General features: G+C 45.4%; 1 protein-coding gene and 1 long non-coding RNA gene across 3 annotated transcripts; one reads left to right on the top strand and one right to left on the bottom strand.

Annotated features, from left to right (window-relative positions):
* Nucleotides 1-304: 304 nt before the first annotated feature.
* Nucleotides 305-20,414, top strand: LOC138769413 (carcinoembryonic antigen-related cell adhesion molecule 1-like). Its single transcript, XM_069947858.1, has 6 exons — nt 305-353; nt 1,967-2,323; nt 9,928-10,194; nt 14,232-14,489; nt 14,959-15,093; nt 19,778-20,414. The coding sequence occupies exons 1-6, from the start codon at nt 332-334 to the stop codon at nt 19,822-19,824; spliced, it is 1,086 nt and encodes a 361-aa protein (XP_069803959.1). The 5' UTR covers nt 305-331; the 3' UTR covers nt 19,825-20,414.
* On the bottom strand, nt 14,021-22,465 carry LOC138769414 (uncharacterized). Of its 2 annotated transcripts, XR_011359250.1 has the most exons (5): nt 22,230-22,465; nt 19,221-19,319; nt 18,921-18,983; nt 16,688-16,781; nt 14,021-14,357 (listed from the first exon to the last, which is right to left on the bottom strand). It is a non-coding gene; the product is annotated as an uncharacterized lncRNA (long non-coding RNA). The 2 variants fall into 2 exon arrangements; XR_011359251.1 differs by lacking the exon at nt 19,221-19,319.
* Nucleotides 22,466-24,091: the final 1,626 nt, after the last annotated feature.

Raw genomic sequence — 24,091 nt, 5'->3', positions numbered from 1 at the left:
TATTTATGTTCCTCACAACAGTACAATTACAACAATATGTAACTTGTATAACTTTTATTATTTATTTGACAGCTTTTACAAAATTAAAACCTTTTTAAAAAAACTAAATGTGTTTAAAATTACTCTATTCCCATCCTCATAACGATTGGCGGGGGTCGCAACTTCCAGACCCCGACCAATACAAACCTCTGTCATGTCACTATGACATGTCAGAAGTTTGTTTAAAAATGATAGGTACCCTTTAAGGAATAGAGTGACTTGTTTGTCACATGCAACTTCCTTCCTCTGTAAAGCTCTACAGGGGAGTCACACAACGGACCCGTCATCTGCAATGAAAGGATTTGTAATAACAGGTAAGACTTCTATACATATAATGCTACATTTATATATCCGTAATAGTCCGGAAGTGACTATTCTGTCATTAGCTATGTAATATAAGAAGGTGTCAGATCTACTGTGAGGCAGAACAGGAGACACGGACAGGTGAGCCCTGAGCTGGCACCCGCCCCGCTGCCCCTACCTGCTTGCCTCAAAGCTCTAACAGCTAGGGACAACTGGACGGCAATCCCTATGCTGTATGCAGTGGTACACAGAACAAAGACAGACGAACACAACACAATAAAGAATAGTCAGGAAGCAGAGTCGGCAACAACCGGTAGCAGAGGTACAAAATCGAAATCCAAAAAAACTAAGTCGAGGTCACAAGATCCAGAAGGTCAGAGTCACTATAACAAATGCTCAGGGGGTTGCTAGTTCTAGGCTCAAGGCGCTATCACAGGCATTGGAGTGAGGGAAGGGGCTGGGATTTATAGTGAGCAGGAAGCTAGATGCTGACAGCTAACTGGCTAGGTGTCAGGTGTCGGTCAGAACACAGCAGAAACAAATCAGTGAATGAGCTACAGCAAGAAAGTGCAGAGAGAACTGAAAAACATGGAGCTGATAACAGAAGACGTAACAAGGAACGTAACAAAACCAGAAACGGACTAAATGGTTAAAAGCGCTGCGGCGCACAAACAGCAGACCGGCTGCTAAGGACGCCGGCTGCTAAGGACGCCCTCAGCAACCGGCCCTGCCCGTAACCATCAGCGTCCCTCCCAGCTGAACCGCGCGCCTCGGCAGAGGCAGGGGCCGAGAGCGCGGCTCGATTCCTGACATCTACAAGAGCTTGCACATGCTGACAGTTATATTGTCTAATGCCCAGAGGTGCTACGCATTGACAGTGATAGTGTCTCAATGTATATATAGAACATGCTTGTGCATTTTTCTATACCTTTTTATATAATTTACCAAATATTTAAGATCAACTTAACCAGTTGAATTCTCAGGCACTGCTACTTAAGAGTCTACTAAAAGGAACTATCAATCTCTCACTTCTTAAGATTCAAGATATCTGCAATACTGTATGTCTCCCAGGTGGTTAGCATGTGTGCAACTATATGTATGTAAGGGGTGAACATAAGTTTGAAAGCATCCATGAAAGTGTTAAACACGTATAGAAATGTGTGTATGTCAGTGGTGAAGGCGTGAATGAATGCATTTATGGAAGTGCAGTCATGTATATAAAAAATATTTACCTCTTATTTATTGCGGGATAAAATTTATATCGCTAATAGTGATCGGTTCGTGTGCAGCACAGCAAAACGAAGAAACATCGCTTCATTTTGCTGTGCTGCACATTTTTTGGACTTTATGGAATAAATTTGCACGTTGAATTTACTTTGGAAGTTCTGTCGGAATCTTTAGGTTTTTATTGTATGATCCAAGGTCAGGATCCTCCAGCTGGCATTCATATCTCTGACGAGCTCCAAGCAGTGCCGCACACATTACTGTTGGGATAGATAGATAGATAGAGATAGATAGGAGATAGATAGATAGGAGATAGATAATAGATAGATAGATTAGAGAGAGAGAGGAGATACGTAGATGATAGACAGGAGATAGCAACATATGGCTTTTTCTCTTTCAGTTCTCCTCGGCCTCACAGTGGATGTGACCAGTGGAGCGATCAGTATCCAGCTGATCCCTCAGTATCCGGTTATCAATGGATCCGTCACCCTGAGTGTTACTGGCGTTAGTGAGGAAATTGAGTATGCTATCTGGTATAAAGGACACAATCAAGCTACTCAGTATCAGTTCCTGTCATATTTTCCTGGTAGTAGTAGTTCCCGTTTAGTTCCTGGACCTCTGTACAATCCTAGGATCACAGCTTTCAATAATGGATCCTTAGAGATCAAAGATCTTAATATCAAAGATGAAGGAAATTATATAGTGAAGATACAGTCAACGAAACAAGAAGACATATCTGTGACCCTGACTGTCTATGGTGAGTATGATCTCCACCTTTCCATATTGTATGTAACAGGATCACCCTAAACCCTGAATGTATGAAAACTGGATGAGAGAACGTTTATCATTGCACATCACAACCATGGAGTCTGATTGGCTGCTAGAGGCAACTAAGCTTGTAGTTGAAGTTGGGTATTTGTCAGAAGGATTTACCTTTACAAAAGATTAAAATAGCAAGCAATCAGTAAAAAACAAGCAATCTGATGCATGTTTATTATGAATGATGTATACTGTATATCAAAGTCTGCATTAACTGTAGTTTCAAAGATGACAGATGGTGCATGTACAGTGCCAGGCATATACATAGTGAATGTTGCCATTGGTTAACCTGCTTCCACAAATAGCCAAAATTGGTTTCTTTCTGGAGAGAGATTTGGCGGCTAACTTCATTTTTCATGGACTACCTTTATTCTCTTTACTCAACTTTTTTCCTCCTTCACCTCTCAGACATCCCAATTAGGATTTACCGCCACTCCATAGTCCATTACTATGGCCCTATTACACAAAGCGATTATCGGACGTATTTGACCATTTGGCCATTACAGCTGATAATCGCTTTGTGTCATAAAAGGCAACGATCAGCTCTTATCCGTTCTTACCCGCTCGCTGTCAGCGCATATGCCTTGGGAACAAGGAGCAAGCAAGCGCTGACCTGACAGGTTGACGCTCGCTTGCTCCTGCTGATCGCCCTGCGTAATGGTGGAGGATATCTACCGTATTGAAATCTCACCGCCCAACTACAGTATATGACTGCCATGAACAGTTTGTCGACATAGAAAAATTCGAGATCCTATCATCCCAGAACCCCCCTTTTCTGCTTCCCCTTTTTTCCTCTCTCATCGACCCCATTTTAAAGTGAATTTTTCCTGGACAACCTCTTTAATATTTAAACAAACTCACTATTTAAAAAAAAAAGTACAAAAGAAAGTCCCCACATAGCAATATATACAGAGCGGTAGCAAAACATAACAAAAAATATAATTTTACATATATTTATACATCCTGAGAGAAGTTGCCAAAAGGTACAGCCACCACAGGTATTCAGCCTTTGGCTATGTTCGCACTACGTAAGTTCCACAGTTACAACGGCTGTGATTTCTGCGGTACTTACGAAGTGCTGCAGGCTGAGGGAATCCCGGACGGAGTGTATATACATAGTATACACTTCGGCCGGGATCCCTAGCAGCGCCATAGAAAACTGACATGTCAGTTTTCTGCGGCCACAAAACACCCTGTCAGCTCACACAATGGAGCAGGCGGCTCTGGCCGCATGCTCTATTGTGTGCAGTGGAGAGTTCTGATGCGGGCGCAACGGATGAGCCCGCATCAGAACTCAGCGGCGCTAAAGATCATCCGGCTGGTACTGCAGTGATGTATTGACAAAACGGCCGGTCTTATACTACGTGTGACCATAGCCTTTTGGTGAACTACCACTTTAAATCACACTTTATTATAGTGGCTGCTGGGATTATCATGTCACTTGGACACATTTCACCATTTCTGCTTTTTTTGTTGGGTGGGAAAATAGTGCAGCTCGTGAGTTCACTGTAGATGTGAGTTCATTGCAGATGATGTTGTTTTAAGAACCACTTCCTCCATTAAGTTATCCAAGCACTGGCTCCTTGGTTCTTGTGCGGTTAGTATTAGTCAGGCCCTCGCTCTCTTCCCCCATCTACATCAATGCAGATCCTTGTAAAACTGAAAGTTTGGAGGAATAGAAACATGACATCTTCTTCCTCAGTTTGTTTAACCTCATCAAGCTGCCTATAAATGGTGTTCAGGATATGCTTACAGGCTGAAGGTTTCCTCCTGTGGCATTATGATACATTCAATATATAATGAGTTAAAGGTAACCTGACACTTTCAAAACGCAGACAAATCACTAGCTGTGCAGATTAAAGGGGTGGACCAATTTATAGTAGAATTGATCAGTGTACAGTATTAGGCTATGTTCACACAACGTATGAGACCGGCCATTCTGTGACCTGTCCGGGTCACTGAAGGGCCGGTCTCTGAAAAGATCATCCCGGCCAGTACTGCAGTACCGGCCGGATGATCTTTCAGGCCACAGTGTTCTGATGCGGGCGCATCCATGTGCGCCGGCATCAGAACTTTACACTGCACGCTATAGAGCAAGCGGCCGGATCTGCTCGCTCCACAGTGTGCACTGACATGGTGTTCTGCGGCTGCTGTTCACTAACATGTCAGTTCTTTGCAGCACCGCGAGGGATCCCAGCCTTAGTAAGTGTACTGAGGCCTGTATTTAGAGTTCATGCTGCCCTAGGCACTTTGCACGCAGAGGCGCCCCCCCCCCCCTGCCGTTACTGTACATGCATGGTATATACCCTGGCACTTGGGTGCCGCTCTGCTTGATGCCCGCTGTTCTCATCAAACAGACGTGATGGAGGAAGGAAGGAGGCTGGGGACGTCTTAGTTTGGGGACCGGTTCTGTCCAGTGTTGGATTGGGGTACCTGGAGCCCACCAATATACAACCAGTGAGACACGACATGCTGACCCGCTCCTCTGCTGGATTCATCTGTATCTGTGACAAATCTCAGAACACCCTCCATTTATACAGCTCTCAGGGTATGCTGGGAGTTGTAGTCTCTGAGAGGACAACCCTGTAATAAATCACTGTGTGCAGAGTCTCCTGGTGGCTGCAATCTGTGGGTGACATCAGCCCTGAAGGTCCAGCAATACATCTGTCTACAGCGGCAGCTATCAGAGGATTGTACTACAACTCCCAGCATATCCTGAGGGCTGCAGACTGTCAGTACATGCTGGGAGTTGTAGTGCCTGCAGCTGTTGTAGTTGGGTCCTATATACTGGATGCTTTGTGGGAGATCAGAATACAGAGATCTGTGGGGGCTCAGTGCAGGGAAGTGACTCCAGAACAGCACTAATAGGGGATAGAACAAAAACATCTCCCCCTATCCCCTATTAGTGATGTTCTGGGGTCACTTCCCTGCACTGAGCCCCCACAGATCTCTGTATTCTGATCTCCCACAAAGCCTCCAGTGTATAATGCACCTAGGACCCAACTACAACAGCTGCATTTACTGACAGTCTACAGCCCTCAGGATATGCTGGGAGTTGTAGTGCCTGCAGCTCTTGTAGTTGGGTCCTAGTTTAAAAGTTTGCGCTAGTGTGCTGTAGTGACCGCAGGGCTGTGTCAGTACACTACCGCAAACAATACACTGACCCATTGAGACCCCAATGATGCACAGGCTCTGCACAGTATAGAAGTGATTACAGTGCAGTTACTAATGACTCACAGGTGACGTCTTCTCGAATTGCCGTCACTAACTTTTTGCTTTCTTCTCCATCTGGCGCAGCATCATGAAGACTTCTCCGACCACAACTCGTCTACAGTGTGGGCAGCTGGGGGTGACTGGGGAAGGGAGGCAGCTGGGGGTGACTGGGGAAGGGAGGCAGCTGGGGGTGACTGGGGAAGGGAGGCAGCTGGGGGGGGGCTGAGGAAGGGAGGCAGCTGGGGGTGACTGGGGAAGGGAGGCAGCTGGGGGTGACTGGGGAAGGGAGGCAGCTGGGGGTGACTGAGGAAGGGAGGCAGCTAGGGGTGACTGGGGAAGGGAGGCAGCTGGAGGTGACTGGGGAAGGGAGGCAGCTGGGGGTGACTGGGGAAGGGAGGCAGCTGGGGGGGGGGCTGAGGAAGGGAGGCAGCTGGGGGTGACTGGGGAAGGGAGGCAGCTGGGGGTGACTGGGGAAGGGAGGCAGCTGGGGGTGACTGAGGAAGGGAGGCAGCTAGGGGTGACTGGGGAAGGGAGGCAGCTGGGGGTGACTGGGGAAGGGAGGCAGCTGGGGGTGACCTGGGGAAGGGAGGCAGCTGGCGGTGACTGGGGAAGGGAGGCAGCTGGGGGTGACTGGGGAAGGGAGGCAGCTGGGGGGTGACTGGGAAAGGGAGGCAGCTGGGGGAGGACTGAGGAAGGGAGGCAGCTGGGGGTGACTGGGGAAGGGAAAGGAAGAGCAGCTGGGGGAAAGGGAGAGCAGCTGGGGGGCAGGGGAGCAGCAGGGAGGGGCAGCTAGGGTGGCAGGGGATAAGCTGTGGTTCAGGGGGGGCTGGGGCTCAGGGGAGAAGCTGGGGTTCAAGGGGAGAGGCTGGGGGTCAGGAGGAGCGGTAGGGGGGAAGCTGGGATTCAGGGGGAGAGGCTGGGGCAGGGGGAGGGGCTGGGAGGCAGGGGAGCAGCTGAGAATGTAGGGGGAAGAGGCTGGGGGGCAGGGGAGACGCTGGGGTCAGGGGAGATGCTGGGGGGCAGGGGAGAGGCTGAGGGTTAGGGGGAGAGTCTGGGGGGCAGGGGAGAGGCTGGGGGGCAGGGGAGAGGCTGGGGGGGCAGGGGAGAGGCTGAGGGTTAGGGGGAGAGGCTGGGGGGCAGGGGAGAGGCTGGGGGGCAGGGGAGACGCTGGGGTCAGGGGAGACGCTGGGGGCAGGGGAGAGGCTGAGGGTTAGGGGGAGAGGCTGGGGGGGCAGGGGAAAGTCTGGGGGGCAGGGGAGAGGCGGAGAGGCTGGGGGGCAGGGGAGAGGCGGAGAGGCTGGGGAGAGTCTGGGGGGGCAGGAGAGAGGCTGGGGGTTAGGGGGAGAGGCTGGGGGGCAGGGGGGAGGCTGGGGGGGTCAGGGGAGAGGCTGAGAATGCAGGGGGAGAGGCTGGGGACCAGGGGGAGAGGCTGAGGGTCAGGGGGAGAGGCTGGGGTCAGGGGGAGAGGCTGGGGTCAGAGGAGAGGCTGAGGGTTAGGTGGAGAGGCTGGGGGGGCAGGGGAGAGGCTGGGGGGGCAGGGGAGAGTCTGGGGGGCAGGGGAGAGGCTGGGGGCAGGGGAGAGGCGGAGAGGCTGGGGGGCAGGGGAAAGGCGGTGAGGCTGGGGGGCAGGGGAGAGGCTGGGGGGGCAGGGGAGAGTCTGGGGGGCAGGGGAGAGTCTGGGGGGGCAGGGGAGAGGTGGAGAGGCTGGGGGCAGGGGAGAGTCTGGGGGGGCAGGGGAGAGGCTGGGGGGCAGGGGAGAGGCAGAGAGGCTGGAAGGCAGGGGAGAGTCTGGGGGGGCAGGGTAGAGGCGGAGAGGCTGGGGAGAGTCTGGGGGGGCAGGGGAGAGTCTGGGGGGCAGGGGAGAGGCGGAGAGGCTGGGGTGCAAGGGAGAGGCGGAGAGGCTGGGGAGAGGCTGGGGGGCAGGGGAGAGGCTGGGGGGGCAGGGGGGAGGCTGGGGGGGGGCAGGGGAGAGGCTGGGGGCAGGGGAGAGGCTGGGGGGGCAGGGGAGAGGCTGGGGGGCAGGGGAGAGGCTGGGGGTTAGGTGGAGAGGCTGGGGGGCAGGGGAGAGGCTGGGGATGGAGGGGGGCCGGAGGGCGGGCAGACGCTGTGGGGCAGGGGGGAGAGGCTGGGGGGGTGACGGAGCGGCCGGGAGCAGGATGGGCAGGCAGGCTGGTTCCCTCCCCCCATGCAGCGACGAGGTGCGGGGCAGGGGGTGAGCTTCCGGCACACACAGTCTGACAGAGGGTGGAAGCTCACAGCTGCAGCCCCACGGTTCCGGATCTTCTCTCCTGCTCTGCGATGACGTCACATCACGTGAGCGCCGCCGAGCAGGAGAGAAGATCCGGGACTGCGGGGCTGCAGCTGTGAGCTTCCGGCCTCTGTCAGACTGTGTGTGCCGGAAGCTCACCCCCTGCCTCGCACCCCGGACCCCGGCGCTGCATGGGGGGAGGGAACCAGCCTGCCTGCCCATCCTGCTCCTGCTCCCGGCCGCTCCGTCACCCGGCCCCCCCCGCCCCCGCCGCCTACGGAGTTTTTTTTTTTTTTAAATAATAAAAAAAGTGTTCCCTGCGGGTGCCACCCCCCGCAGGGCGCCGCCCTAGGCACCGGACCACGGGTGCCTGGTGGCAAATACGGCCATGAGTGTACTCACTGCACTTACTGAAAGCAGCTCCCTGGGTATCCCATAGAGCTAATGTCAGGCTCCCCTCTTCCAGGCTGTGCTGCCCTGCACTGTGGTGATTCTGTCCAAAAGATGGCCGACATGAAGGAGCATGTGACCATGCCCCACCCCCAAGTGTCCACCACTGAGTCTGTATATGCCTGTGGAGGACACTTGGGGTGGGACATTGTCACATGCTCCTCCATGTCGGCCATCTGGAGGATGGGAGTTTGATTTTAGCTCTATGAGGTACACAGGGGGCTGCTGTCAGTAAGTGCTGTGAGTACAGTTACTAATACTCTAAACTGAACTATTTTACTATAAAGTGGCCACCCCCTTTAATGTGCAGGTTTTTGGAAAAAGTCCCAGCATAACTAGTAATTTATGCATCATAATTTCTGGGCTTCGTAGTCATGTGGGTGGCCTTAGTGATTGACAGCTATTAGTATAATGTTGTAATCTAGGGGTGCAAAGTGTTGTTTGCAAAGGCTGGTGTTGTGGTACTGCTGTAGCACACAGCGCTCGGAGTGGTAGAATGTCCTCTCTTGGTCCCAACACATAAGTACTAAATGATTAGTCCCTGTGTCCCTGTGGTTTGGGGTTGTAGGATAAGGAATCTACAGGGACCAGAGTACTTAAAAGGGATAACAGAATAAGTGATTAAAAAAAATAAATAAATAAATATATATATATATATATATATATATATATATATATATATATATAAAGTCTCTATGTACAAAAGTTATAGTTTGGTAACTTGAGTTTTGGCAGGAGGTTACTTCTTAGCTTGGTTTAGGTTTAGACTGAAGACTAGGTGGGCTACGACGTGGTGGCGATAAACTTGAAGAAATTACCTGTACTCACAGCTATGACTGATCTATTTCTGGAAGAGGGCACAGAGTGACAAGTCCAGTAGTACAGGTCCCAGTTAAGGGTCAGCCAGCCGTTGGGGTCCCTCTTTACAGCCTTGTGAGTTGCAGCTCTTGACTGAAGCCCCTGGTGAAGATACAAGGCTTGTAATAGGATGGGATGTCCCCTTGGAAAGGGGCTTGGAATAGGACAAGATAGGATACAGTCCCTGTGGTATCCTCACCTGAGGTGTACTAGCCCGACATGGCTAGCATGCAGAGACAGAGAAGAATCAGGATCACCCTACACAAATTTCCACTCAGTGTACTTGTCAAGGCCAGAACCAGTTTAAACACATGACCCACTCCACCTCTACTTATAGACTTTCTTCCAGTTTCTAAATGGGGAAGAGGGACCTAGTAAGACACCAAATAACACTTTTGGGTGACCTTTACAGGGATTGGACGACAAGCCAACTCTTAGCTGGTGGCAGAAAAAAGAAAAATGTGCCTAAACAAATATAATATTAACCCTTTTGTATGGTTTCCATCAGCATTGCTTTACAGTATTGGAGAATATATAACAGTCATCCTATAATGTAACATGCTGCCTGCAGATTGGACTGTATTTGGAACATGATATGTTCTCTTTACGACTGGTGCCTTGCGATATGTTAAAAAAAAAGTCTAGCGGACGTCAGTCAAATGGGATAATTTCATGGGTAATGCAGTGAGGCACACTCTGGTTTGCTTAATCGCTGTAAATAGGAAATTCTATATACTGTATATCAGTTGTCCTCTATGTTTTTTAACTTGCAGAGCCGGTCACAAAACCTAAAATTAAGGCACCCATCACCCAACCCAAGGAAAATGACTCATTTACCCTAACTTGTGACACCTTACATACTGTGAAAATAAGATGGAGCAGACGTGGTACCGGCATCTCCTCAGAAACCGAATTATCTGCAGATAACAAGACTCTCACCTTCCCCAGTATAAAACGAGGAGACACAGGACAATACCAGTGTGAGGCTCAGAACCTTGTCAGTAAGGATTCCAGTGATCCCTACACACTTACTGTGACCTGTGAGTAACTATAGTAGTTATACTGGTGGGATGACCATAGACTGTATCTCCTGTATGTGTCCTTGCTGATATTGGTATACTGGTATTAACACATAGATGATGGTTTAATGATTGGAGCTGCCAGAAACCTTGTAAATATTAGTAAATGGAGGTCCAGAGAATATCTGTCTTTCCATATCATCCAAAGGCAGCTCAGAAATGTGAGGGTTAACTTATATATCTCATCCTGCCAGGCAGAATAAACAACACATTATTAGTTAATTAATCTAATTAAACCAATAAAAGGACTAGAGAGACCATGAGACACTGTGGGGGAGATTTATCAAACATGGTGTAAAGTGAAACAGGCTCAGTTGCCCCCAGCAACCAATCAATCGGTGGAATCTGATTGGTTGCTAGGGGAAAATGAGCCAGTTTCACTTTACACCATGTTCGATAAATCCCCCCCCCCCCCTGTGTTTTTGCTTCTTCTATGGTTTCTTCTCTGATGCAAACCATGTAAAAAATGCAGATCTGAAGCTCATGCCTCATCTGATTCACTCTCATACTATGATATTATGATATTATTGGCCATAGAGGTGGATTCTTTTTCAGAAGACTCTGACATGACTCTGACCTCCTCACCAGTTGCCAGGTCTCTATCCGGACAGGAATGCCTGACTTAGGGTTTATGACATGCCTGCATGTCTTGCATGGGCGCATGCACATATTTGCATATATGCATGTGCAGGGGAACCTCCTCCATTCGGGTCTGGACGATCCTTTCTCACTCTCCACTGCAACCAGGAGAGACCTAGCCTGGTGGTTAAAAACAGCACAAGGTACTCTGCGGAAGATGTCTTTCCAGTGCTCCCCAGTTGAAAGTTACCACCCATGCTTCCAAATCAGGCTGGGATGCTCATGTTAGGGTCCATTGGGTCCAACAAAAGTGGTTTACCTGGGAGGGTCAGTTTTCATCCAATCTGAGAGAGTTGAAGACAGTTCATCTGGCTCTAAGGCACTTCTTGCTCCTTGTCCAACATTACCAGGTCCTGCTCCACTCAGACAATATGGCAATGGTGTATAAACAAGCAGGGCAATACCAGCTCCAACCATCTAATGGAGTAATGCCACCAACTAATAGCCTGGGCAGAATCTTAGCAGTCAAAATTGAGAGCAATCCAAGGGCAAACCGATTCTCATACTGAGATATTATGATACTATTGGCAGGACAGGTGGAATCTTTTTTAGAAGACTCTGACATGGGAGTTCCTGAGGACTTTTATATGTTTATTCTTTCATCAAATCTGTTAAGAAGACCAACAGGGGGGTTGTCTGGCATTGGAGGGGCATGGCTGCTTTCTTCTAGGGGCAGCATGGCTCTTGTCTCCGGTTTGAGTGGGGTTTTGTAAATACTGTAGGTTCCCTTGAAGTGTGTGTGGCTTGTTACAGGCCGCACCTCAGCTGGCCGCTGGAGTCGTGTTGTCTCTGGCGGAGGGTGGCCATGTCTTTCTGGTGCTGGATGGGCACCAGATGGTGCTGGATGGCTGTAGCCCTCCTATGCTGATTATTTAGCTGACTTTCCTCTGGACTTACTTAGATTAAGTTCTAAGATGATGGCTATGTCAACAACTGCTAGAAAAGCATTATAGCTGAAAGAATGGTCTAGGGACCAGGCATCCAAAAATCATTTTTGTTCATTGCCCTTCCAGTCTAAGGGTATGTTTGGTCCCCAGCTAGAAAAGATCAAGGAGTAATAAAGGGATACCAAAGGCATCTATACTCTTCAGTCATTCAAGCCAAAACATTTTTAGACCTTTCGAAGGCGAAGGCATAGATGGCCAGCAGACAGACATACCAGCTGTCAGGGACGACAGTGCGGTTTAAAGCCCAGAGGTCAAATCAATTCCTCTACCTTCAAGAAAAGCAGTTTTCTGACAACAAGTAGCAAAAATCATGAAGCAAGATCGTCCCCTCTAAGCGTGGGTGCCAGGCTCAGTTATCCGGTCAGTGATCTCCAGTCTACAAAAATACGTCTAAGTTGCAACTCTTGTGCTCTATTTTTGGATGTATATCGACCTGAAAGATGCATATCTGCATATCCTGGTCATGAGAGCTCACCAGAGTAGCCTTTGCTCAGGGGAAGAAGACAATCCATCTTCAGTTTAGGGTGTTTACCAAAATGATTGTAGTGCTAGCAGCAGCTCTCAGAGATCAAGGCATCCTAATCATAAAGTCCAAAAAAGAGGTTTTACCGCTACAACCATAATTGTACCATAAAGTGCTGTGTAAATCAGTAACTGAGCTGCTTAATTGGAGGCTGTCGGTATGGAGGGCAGAGGAATCGCCCGAGGACCAGCAGGAGCCAAATAAAGTAGTAGGAAAAGATGATCCAGCACCACGTCCATAAAAGCCTTCCTTTAATTCAGGCATGTCCAAAGTCCGTCCGGAGGGCCATTTGCGGCCCGCGTTCCGAACTTTTACGGCCCCCCAGGTATCCAGCTTGCTATTATCTGCCTGTGTTATAAAGCATATAGCATGTAGCATGTAAAATGGTCGGCCCTCGCACATGTTCACTTCATCAAATTTGGCACTCTTCGAAAAAAGTTTGGACATGCCTGCTTTAATTAGAAAAATTAGAAAAATGACAAACATAGTCATCGCTGACCAACGCTAGATGCATTTTGACCGAAGCCTTGATCACAGCATGCTTCTTCATCCTTGACTCCAGAATCTGCATCTCATAGCCTGGAGGATAACCGGAAGAGAACAATCTGTAGAGGTTTCACAAGTGACGTTATTGAAATCCAAGAAGCTTCAAGAAGACCTTCTACGATCAAAGTCTATGAGACTGTAGCTAGAGTGTTCACTTCATGGTGTAGCCAGCTTAACACCTCTTCTATAGCTGTTCCTGATGTATTAAATTTCCTAAAGGGAGGTTTCACTAAAGGCCTAAAGTTCACCACTCTCAAAGGTAATTTCTCAAGTACTGTAACTAACTATTTGCATGAAGGTAAATTCTCAAACAACCTATTATTAAAAGATTCTTCAGAACTATCAGAAATCTCCACTAGCCACTGTAGATTCGTCTCTGGTCCTTTATGCCCTAGTATGTGGTCTATTTTTAGCTTCTGTAAGAATCTTCCTCTCCTTGAAGAAGTTCCTCTCCTTGAAAACTCAAGGGAATCCTTGGAAACCAAAGAGAGTGGGAGAATTGCAAGCTCTTTTTTGTAAAGAGTAATATCTGTTCTTCAATCAAGAGGGCCTTATCTTGAGTACAAGGCCTGGATTTCTTCACAAGGTACCCAAGACTGATATTGCTCGCTAGTCTCAGGTCCTTATAAAGTAAAGGCTGCTTCAAAACCATTATCTAGATGGATCAAGGAAATTATTGCATAATGTTATAAACTTCAGAAATTGCCCCTCTCGATTGGGGGTCAGGGCCCATTCTACTTTCTCCAGCTCTACACTTGGCATGAGCAAGTGTCTCTCGACCAAATGTGCAAAGTAGCAACACGGTCCGCTACATTACAAGTTGGATGTCAACTCTAACAGCCAGTTGGCCTTCACCAGGTAATGCTGTGGTGTCCTCTAGTTAATACCCTCCCTTCCATCCTTCTCCTTTGACATTGCTTTGCTTTCCCTTATGTTTCTGTACTGCCTTAGGACAATAAGGAAAGCTAAAATGTATTTACTGAAATTCGTTCTTTCCATGAGTCCATAGGCAGCACAGAATCCCAACTTAATAATTTTGTATCATTGCTGAAACTAACACATTGTCTCTTTAGTCTTTTTATGGTGCTCAGTTAATTTGTTTAATTAGATCAATTGACTAATCATGTGATACTTCTTCTGCCTGGCAGAATGAGATAAGTTAACCGTTATGTTTCTGTGCTGCAACTGGACTGATGAAAAGATCAAATTTTGGTAAATAAATTTCAGCTTCATTCAATATCTAAGAAGTTACTGTCACCAAATAGTGTTTGGATCGTTACTTGGCTATGAATGATCATATGAATATGGTTGCTTATTGCACCCCATTCTCTTCTGTTTTGCAGATGGTCCAGATGATGCACAAATAGAAGGTCTATTATCTGTTAGGTCTGGTTCTCCTGTCGTTTTAACATGTTCTGCTGATTCTTCTCCACCTCCCATATATCAATGGAAAGCCAACGACACAGTCTCTAAGGAAAATACAAACAATTATAATATAAGCAATGCCAAAACTGAAGATAAAGGAGTGTACACGTGTATGGTGAGAAATCCAGTGACACTCCGCACTGCTACTGCCTCAGTATATGTGAATGTGACTGCAGGTAAGTTTATGAAGAAACCGGTTAAATCAGTTGCTGGTTTTCGATCACTGCAGTATTGTCAGATTTTAACTTTTGTATTATGGCTACCAGACCTTTCCTAAAATTCACAGTAGAACCTGGGGGACATTGGCATACCGCTAGCATCACAGACAGTGACTGCAGCTATTGATGCCAGATGTGGATCCAGAAGGAAGGAGAATTATAAGTTTTATATTTATGTTCCCCTTTCCTGTTGAATCCATTTCTGGTTTTGGTTTAAAAAAAAAAAAGTAAATAAAAAAAACTGCCACAAAAACTGCAGGATTTTTTTTAAGTGTTTGTAATAAAGCTAGGCATGCCTAATAAATGAGTTGTTAAATCACATTTACAATATGGGGGGTGGAGGAGGGGATCCAGTTTGGTTCTAAAGTGGATTTGAGGGATCTGTATAATGTAAGTAACTTTGTGTATATGCTCTTTTTGTTTTTAGAGCTCGTAATAGATGAAAATCAGCTTTCCTTAGAATTTATACTTGGGCTTGCCTTTGCCATAATCATTGGAGCTGTAGTAATTATTATTGGAAGTGTCTGTGCGTACAGGAAGTGTGTGACTAAGAGGGTAAATGGTAAGAGAAAATACTGACATATTAAAGCATACCTGTCATAGTGCCAAGGTTGAAACATCTATGAAGCTGATGCTGAAAGTTCTGGTTGCCATGGAAACATCCCCGGGGAGTTTGCGAGTTTCATTCACAAACTCTATTAAAGGGTTAAATCTGGTTTCTCAGCCTGGCCTTTGCTTTCATAGCTAAGAGCAGTGGTCAGGAACCTAGGCAACGAGCTATCAACAATATGGAAAAAGAGAGGGGCCAAACTTAACAAAAGCAATTTTGCTAATGCAAAGCATTTGCAAAATTGCTTTCTTTTCCATCTCCCATCACCTAACTAAAGCAATGAAACTGCGATACAGTGGCAGCATGTTATTGGAGCCTTGGAGCCCAATGATACCCCCAATTTTTTCTTTATGTTGCTGGTATAGGACAGGGTATTAGCAAAAATGTAGGTGTAGACTGTTGAGTTTATTTGACTAAATGCAGTCTGGTAGAACGCTTTTCAGCACTTTTAAGAACTTGTATATTGACGGCCTATTCTTAGAATGGGACATCAATCTCAGGTTAGTGGGGGCCAACTCCTGCCACCCACTGATCAGGTGACATAAAGGTCTAAGGCCCTTCCGTTTACTGTTTATCAGGCACAGCATCATAGTGTTTGGTACATGTGTGCAGTGCTCCTCCACACTACTCATAATCGAGCTATTTTGCAATAGATCTCTATTATTTCCATGTAACATTTCTCCCTTGAATAGCTATCATCATAAATAACTGATTTGAAAATAATTTTTGTTACCAAAAATCTCAGAAAAAGGCCCCTAAGTCTTGGCCTTTAAGTACCTCCCTTTCCTGCAGACTGCTGTCTACTACATGTTAGGGAAATTTCATCTCTGGCAGTAGAGAGACTAAGACAGACCACAGGAACTGTGGGTGGGGCTTAGATAGTGCAAGCTGCTCCTCAACATTACACTCTGAGGCTATGTTCACACAACGTATATTTTCGTAAAATCTAAAAAACTATGTGTATACGCTCTGGCCTGGATCCCATAGACAGCAATGCAACGTATATTCTCATAATAATCACGGCCATTGTACAACGGCCGTGATTATTATGAGAATATACGTTGCATTGCTGTCTATGGGATCCAGGCCAGAGCGTATACACATAGTATACGCTCCGGCCGGATCCCTAGCAGCGCCGCAAACAACTGTGCACAACTGTCAGCAGTGGACACCAGAGACACCGCAGCAGGAAATTGGGGGAACGTGGAGAAGTAAGCATAGGCTTATTATTTTCTATATAACTGCAGCTATCTAGCCAAACTTCTCCCATGACCTCCTTGAATTTTTTTAGATCTTGGTTTTGTGCTTTAAATTTATCTGATGACGGCAATGGTTGGCAGCCCCACAGATAATTAATGGAGTGTTGTTTATGTACGTTTGGTGCACAATATTTATTCTAGGGACAATTTTGACACAGCTATTTATGAAAATGTGAAGGTATGTGGAGATGTCCTGAAACGTGCACTCTGCAAGGTTTTCATAGGGACAGAAAAACATTGAAATGTTAAATGAAAACCAACAGGTTGCAAGCACTAACTGTACTCACTCTTGCTATCTTTTGGGGCTAATGTGGGCCTGGCACATGCAGAGGATTTTAGTGGGCCAGGCAGCAGAGACACAGAGACCCTCACATTCAGCAGCTAGATTAAGAAAATCCACATTTTAATGTATATCAATTATGTTTTAAAAACAAGTAGTTAAAAAAATCCATATGGAAAATTCCACATCAAGTTCTATTGTCATGAATTTTTAAAGCAGATTTAATGGGGTTATTCAAAGAGCAGCAAAGGTCCTAACTGTTCTGCTCTCCAGCACTCTAATCACTCCCTAAGGCTAGGTTTACACAACATCTTTTTGGGATGCTTGGCATCTTTTTGGAAGTCATTTTGAGGCCAAATAAACATCTGTTATTTTGAAATCATGGACATCATTGCAAAATAATGGATCAAAGCGATCAAACGTAAAAAAAAAAAGTGTATTAACCTAGCCTCTAGCAGTCTTGGATGATAAGAGAAGCGGGTGGGTGCATGTTGTGGGCATTGTGTGCTGGCGAAAGCTATAGCTGTCCGAAGTTGTTGTGACATCAGTAACATCGGGCAGCTGTTGAACATGCACCTGCCCCGCTCTTGTCTTTAACATGTGCAGCCGGGCAGTGCCTCTATTAGCCGGCGCGGGTCCCGTTGCCGCGCCGGCTAATTAAGCCTCTAAGTGCAGCTGTCAAACCTGACAGCTGCACTTAGAGGCTTCAGACCTCACGTCCCTGGTGTCTAGTGGGACGGATCTCCCCCCCGCGATGCGATCGAGGGGGGGAGATCTGTTCTTCTGGCCGTGCCGGGCCTCAGCGTCGGAATGACGCTGATCCCGGCTCGGCAATAAATTGCTATGGCCTGCAGCAGGCCATAGTAATCTATGACCGATCTAATCGATCTTTGCTGTGTATATACACAGCATTGATCTCTATGAGAGATCAGTGCTGTCTATATACAAGTCCCCCAGGGGGGCTTCTAGTTACAGTAAAAAAAAAAGTAAAAAAGTGTTTTTATTAATAAAAAATCCCCTCCCCTAATAAAAGTCCAAATCACCCCCCTTTTCCCATTTTATAAATATAAATTAATAAATAAATAAATAAACATGTTTGCTATCGCCGCGCGCGTAATCGCCCGAACTATTAATTAATCACATTCCTGATCTCGCACGGTAAACGGCGTCAGCGCAAAAAAATTCCAAAGTGCAAAATTGTGCATTTTTGGTCGCATCAAATCCAGAAAAAATGTAATAAAAAACGATCAAAAAGTCGTATATGCGCAATCAAGGTACCGATAGAAAGAACACATCATGGCGCAAAAACTGACACCTCACACAGCCCCATAGACCAAAGGATAAAAGCGCTATAAGCCTGGGAATGGAGCGATTTTAAGGAACGTATATTTGTTAACAATGGTTTGAATTTTTTACAGGCCATCCGATACAATATAAGTTATACATGTTATATATCATAGTAATCGTAACGACTTGAGGAACATGCATAACAAGTCAGTTTTACCATAGGAAGGACGGCGTAAATGCAAAACTCCCCAAAATCAAAACAAATTTGTTTTTTTTTCAATTTGAAAGCGCAAATGATTTTTTTACGGTTTCGCAGCATATGTTATGGAAAAATAATGCCTGTCATTGCAAAGTACAATTGGTTTCGCAAAAAATAAGCGCTCATATACGTCTCTAGGTGAAAAAATGCAAGCGCTATGGACTTTTAAACTTAAAATGGAATAAGCAAAAGCGCAAAAACGAAAATAGGCTTTGACCTTAAGGGGTTAAAGTTATTATCTGAGATGATCAGAGGGAGGGAGTGGGAGAGCAGGAGTGCAGGAGAACAGAAGAGGTAGGACCTATCCTGTTGTCCATAAAATAATAATTTTTATTACGATGCACAGTGTGAGATTGACATACAATCTGCACTTCAATCCGCATGTAAGGCTGGTTTGTGTTAGCAGGGTCTGGCATACATATTGGGGGGAAATTCCTTATACATGATGCATTAGATTACATATACAATACATTGGGGGAGGCTCCCTGTCACGACCACTGTGTACATAGCACCACGGGAGTGGGTGGGCAGGGACCAGGGCATGAGCAGCTCTGCACTTCTTGACACAAACTTTGTTGGCAGCGAAGAAGCCTGTGTCTGCTCTTACTGCTGCCACTCAACTAGTAATTTTTTAAAATAAAGTTATAAAACAAAATTGTATAACTTTAAAATAATATAGTAAAAAAAGGAATACCTCCTTTACAGCGACCACTCTTCTTCCTTTAGTAGCATCTAAGGTGGTGTTCAAGGTTTTTCTCTTAAGGAAATAAACAGAGAGCACACTGCTTCAAAAGACTTATTATTGAGTCAAGACTCCTTATGGATCCCATATCCTCTATGTATCTGAAGCACTGGAGACGGGCCCGCCCACCCAAAGTGTGCCGATTGGTCCTCCTATCTGTGACACAGCTCTTTTGATCCTATTGAAGCCGTGTCACCGAGGAGAGGGGTTTCCTCCCACTGGGGGCGGGCTAGCCCACCTTCAATGATTTACCTTCAGCAAGTGCATGGTAATAGACAGACGCCATATGCGGAAATCGGGTCATGGTCCAAAAAAGGACAGCGGCATGGGCATCCCCGTGTCGGCGCCGATCTATCCATATAAAAATCACAAAAGCAATATACCGGTGGTACATTTTCTTTAGACATTAATATGGAGGTGAGCTGGTGTTCATTCCCGTCAGTCATGCAAGGTTTCGAGGCGTCAACCTCTTACTCACGCGTTAACGCCTTGAAACATCATGTGGCAGACGGGAAGGAATGCCAGCTCACCACCATATAAATGTTTAACCGTAGAAGACCTGGTCAATATACATCAAAAATAAATTAGAAGGAACGAAAGTGAAAACAGCAGAATCGTAAATGCCATTGTTTCTTCCTTACCTAAGGATTGGAGAGTGTGTAGAAGTTCCAGCCACAAGCTAGTGAATACCGAAAAATATTGGGGAAAGTGGGAAGCCGGAAAAATAATGAAATTCCAAAAATTGTTTTCACTACTTTTCTCTTCTTGTTACATCAATGTGACTAATTATGTCTGCCTTCTTGTTACAGGCTGTCCCAGCAATATACAGTATATATCTGGTAACAGCCGTCGGTAACAATGCATGACATTGGGATGGGAACTGAAGGCTGACAGGATAGCACTTTGTATCCACCCGCTGATTGTTGATGCCTATTACTAATGATTGATTATAAATGTAACAAGATTAAAGCTGTGGGCTACCCTCGTCCGTTAAAAGAATGTTGGTTGTCATGGATTTGATATTATTATCATTATGATGTATTTTTTTAAAATATTTAGTTTTTTTACTATTTAAATTTTTAAACCCATTCCCCCTCTCTGCACATTTTAGGGATTCTGGCTGACTCCTTAGGCTCTGCCTATAACTTATGTTATTTGCTTTATTCATATACAATAATTTTTTTTCTCCTTTGGCGGTCAGTCCTTTATATAAGATCATACATTAGTACATATAGGAAAAAGCATCTTTATTTGTGTTTTTATTACAATTCTATTGCATTAGAGTCAGGGGTGCAGGGCAGGGCCGGGACAAAGGGTAGGCAGGGGTAGGCGATGGCCTAGGGCGCCATCTGGTGGTGAATTACAAGGGGTGCTATTCTATCCTCCACATATGTGGTATGTATGTGTGAGTGAGGGTGCATGTATGTATGTATGTATGAATGAGTGAGTGAGGGTGCATGTATGTATGTATGTATGTATGTATGTATGTGTGAGTAAGGGTGCATGTGTGTATGTATGAGTAAGTGAGGGTGTATGTATGTATGTATGTACGTACGTATGTGAGGGTGCATGTATGAGTGAGTGAGGGTGCATGTATGTATGTATGTATGAATGAGGGTGCATGTATGTATGTATGTATGTATGTATGTATGCGTGAGGATGCATGTTTCTATGTGTGGGGAAAAATTTTATTCTATTTAAAGTTTTTTTTTTTTTTGGGGGGGGGGGGGGGCGTGATTTGCCTTCTTTGCCTAGGGCATCAGAACTCCTTGTCCCGGCCCTGGTGCAGGGGTCCACCAGGTGCAGGGGGCCTCTGCGTGCTCCTACTCTAGCTCTGAGCTGCCGTAGGTTTTATTTTGTGCGGACAGCTCCGGTGCGCACAGGATTTATGTAGAGACATTGCGCCTCTACATAAATCTGGAGAACCTCGCTGGTGCGGGGACATTTTTAAGCCCGACGCAAAAAATGCCAAACGCAATAAAAGTCTCCCATGTGTTTAGAATTCTATGTTACTATTGATGACATGTGAAGGTTCACACTTTCCGCAGTACTGTTTGTGAATATTCAATGCTACTCTTGTGAATTCTTTTTTCTCTTACAAAAACCAGAGTTGTTTGAACCTTTATTCCCATAACACTAGCATTATTTTATAATAATAAAAATAAAAATTGTCAAATAAATAAAAAAAAAATTAACAAAAATAGAAAACTTGTTACTTTTCTTTTCCTCGCGAGGTACAAAACATGTATTTGTTGTAAATGATCTTATAAAGCCCAAAATCGTATTGGTTAGGTTTCACACTGCGTTTTTGCAATCCGTTTTTTTTTTTTTTTCATCCTTTTTTTTGCAAAAAACGGATGAAAAAAAACGGATGCCTTTGTGTTCATCCATTTTGATCAGTTTTTTCATTGACTTCCATTATAAAAAAACTTTTTTTTTTAACGTACACAAAAAGGTAGTCAACCTCGTTATTGTATCCCTAAAAAAAAAACGGATCTGTTTTGATCCGTCTTTTTTTTTATGGAAGTCAATGGAAAAACGGATCAAAACGGATGCACACAAAGACATTAGTTTTTTGCAAAATATACATGGGAAAAACGGATTGCAAAAACGTAGTGTGAACCCTTACAATACTCTGTATGTGGTATTATTGCTCTGAATGTTATTCACTCCTGTTGGAAGGGGTTGTATGCTTATATATGCCCGAGACGTACCTGTGGCTTTTTTTTAGAAAAAGCTGTCATGTGTATATGAGAAGTACACAAAGTATCAGTAAGGACCATTTCTAGGAACACTCATTCACTCGATAATCCTCCCTTGTAAAAGAGCCATTGGTCAACAGTAGACATAAAAATTATTGTTATTGGCCTTATTGTTATTGGCTGCCCATCTACCTAAACAAGGGGTATGTGGCCAATAACAATTAATTTAAATGGTCTCAAGATTTATCAAGCCTTATGAAAGCTTGGCAAACAAGCACAAGTCTTGTATGCTCCTTATATGTAAGGGTGACCAGGATGCAGGCCCGGATTGGTAATCTGGCAGGCCGGGCAAATGCCCGCTGGGCTGCCTGATTACTAATCAGAGGGGCCGCTGGTCCCCTGCACACTTACATCGGCCCCTGCAGTGGCTGAGAGAGCAGCCCTGCTGGCCTCTGCGCTGTTCCCTCAGCCTCTGCCGGATTGGTCAGGGCCAGCACATTCCCCCTCCCCCTCCCATGTGTAGTGGAGGTGCCGCACAGGCACGTCAGCTTCAACCTACTCTTCAACCTGCCAGATGACGTCATTTCCTGCCGCAGAGGATCCGCTTCCTGGAGGAGAGAGGAGAAGCAGCTGCTGCCCCCTACAGCACAGAGTGGCTGCTGCTGACACAGAGGGGGCCCTTGCTGCTATTAAAGAGCACTGCTTGGTGAGGAGAAACCTGTCCTTCCCACCAAGCTACAGCCGGAGCCTGCCCTCTCCCCCTGCTGTGTAACCAGGCAACCAAGTCTCCTGAGCCCACACAGTGACGTCATCATCTCCTTCCTGCAGTCGCAGGGGCAGGGGAGCACCATGCTGACTGTGAGGAAGAGAGGGCCTGTCAGCAGCTGGGATTTATGGACAGTAAGTGATTGTTTCTTGTTGTTTGGTGTGTGTGTCCAAAGTGATAGTGTGTATATAGTGTGTCTTAGTATGTAATGTGCCCTGTATGTGTATTGTGTGAGGAAAGGATTTCTGTATGTATGTATAGTGTGTGTGTATATATGATACATGTATGTACAGTATATATGTGTGTATATAGGATTCATGTATGTACAGTGTGTGTGTGTGTCTGTATGTATGTATATATGTATGCACAGTGTGTGTGTGTATATATACAGTATATATATACATATACATGCACAATGTGTCTGTCTGTATGTATATATGTATGCACAGTGTGTGTGGGTGTATATATATATATATATATATATATATATATACATGCACAATGTGTCTGTATGTATGTATATATGTATTCACAGTGTGTGTGTGTATATATATATACATATACATGCATAATGTGTCTGTCTGTCTGTATGTATATATGTATGCACAGTGTGTGTGGGTGTATATATATATATATATATATATATATATATATATATATACATGCACAATGTGTCTGTATGTATGTATATATGTATGCACAGTGTGTGTGTGTGTGTGTGTGAGTATATATATACATATACATGCACAATGTGTCTGTCTGTATGTATATATGTATGCACAGTGTGTGTGTGTGTATATATACAGTATATATATATATATACATGCACAATGTGTCTGTCTGTATGTATGTATATATGTATGTATGCACAGTGTGTGTGTGTGTGTGTATATATATATATATATATATATATATATATATACACATGCACAATGTGTCTGTATGTATGTATATATGTATGTATGCACAGTGTGTGTGTATGTATGTATGTATGTATGCATAATGGGGGAGATTTATCAAACATGGTGTAAAGTGAAACTGGCTCAGTTACCCCTAGCAACCAATCAGATTGCACCTTTCATTTTCCAAAGAGTCTGTGAGGAATGAAAGGTGGAATCTGATTGGTTGCTAGGGGAAACTGAGCCAGTTTCACTGTACACCATGTTTGATAAATCTCCCCCAGTGTGTCTGTATATATATATATATATATATATATATATATATATATACACGGTGTGTGTATGTCTGTCTGTATGTGTAAATGTATGCATGTATGCACAGTGTGTGTGTTAGAGATGTGCGGACTTTTGGTCCAATAGCAGTTCGCTCGATCGTGATGCCTGTGATCCCGGGTGCATAGTTGCGCTCCCTGGAATATGCAGCCAGGATATGCCAGGAAATGGATCTGGAATTCCCTGGAATATCCTGGCCGCATATTCCAGGGAGCGTAACTATGCACCCGGGATCACAGGCATCACGATCGAGCGCAGATCCTGTCAGACCAAAAGTCCGACGCTCCGCGCATCTCTAGTGTGTGTGTGTGTGTGTGTGTGTGTGTATATATGATATATGTATGTAGGCACAATGTGTGTTCATGTATGTATGTATGTATGTATGTATGTATGTATGCACAGTGTGTTTGTGTGTGTATATAT

Source organism: Dendropsophus ebraccatus, chromosome 12 (genome assembly GCF_027789765.1).
Source record: "Dendropsophus ebraccatus isolate aDenEbr1 chromosome 12, aDenEbr1.pat, whole genome shotgun sequence".
Taxonomy (NCBI): domain Eukaryota; kingdom Metazoa; phylum Chordata; class Amphibia; order Anura; family Hylidae; genus Dendropsophus; species Dendropsophus ebraccatus.
The sequence above is the reverse complement of the archived record's forward strand: the minus strand, read 5'-3'. Positions and strand labels throughout refer to the sequence as shown.

Bases quoted from the DNA above. Each gene is read 5' to 3' on its own strand.
- LOC138769413 (XM_069947858.1), top strand. From the start codon at position 332: ATGAAAGGATTTGTAATAACAG. The intron at 2,324-9,927 runs GTGAGTATGATC...TTTAACTTGCAG, and splicing joins TGTGACCCTGACTGTCTATG to AGCCGGTCACAAAACCTAAA. The intron at 14,490-14,958 runs GTAAGTTTATGA...TTTTGTTTTTAG, and splicing joins ATATGTGAATGTGACTGCAG to AGCTCGTAATAGATGAAAAT.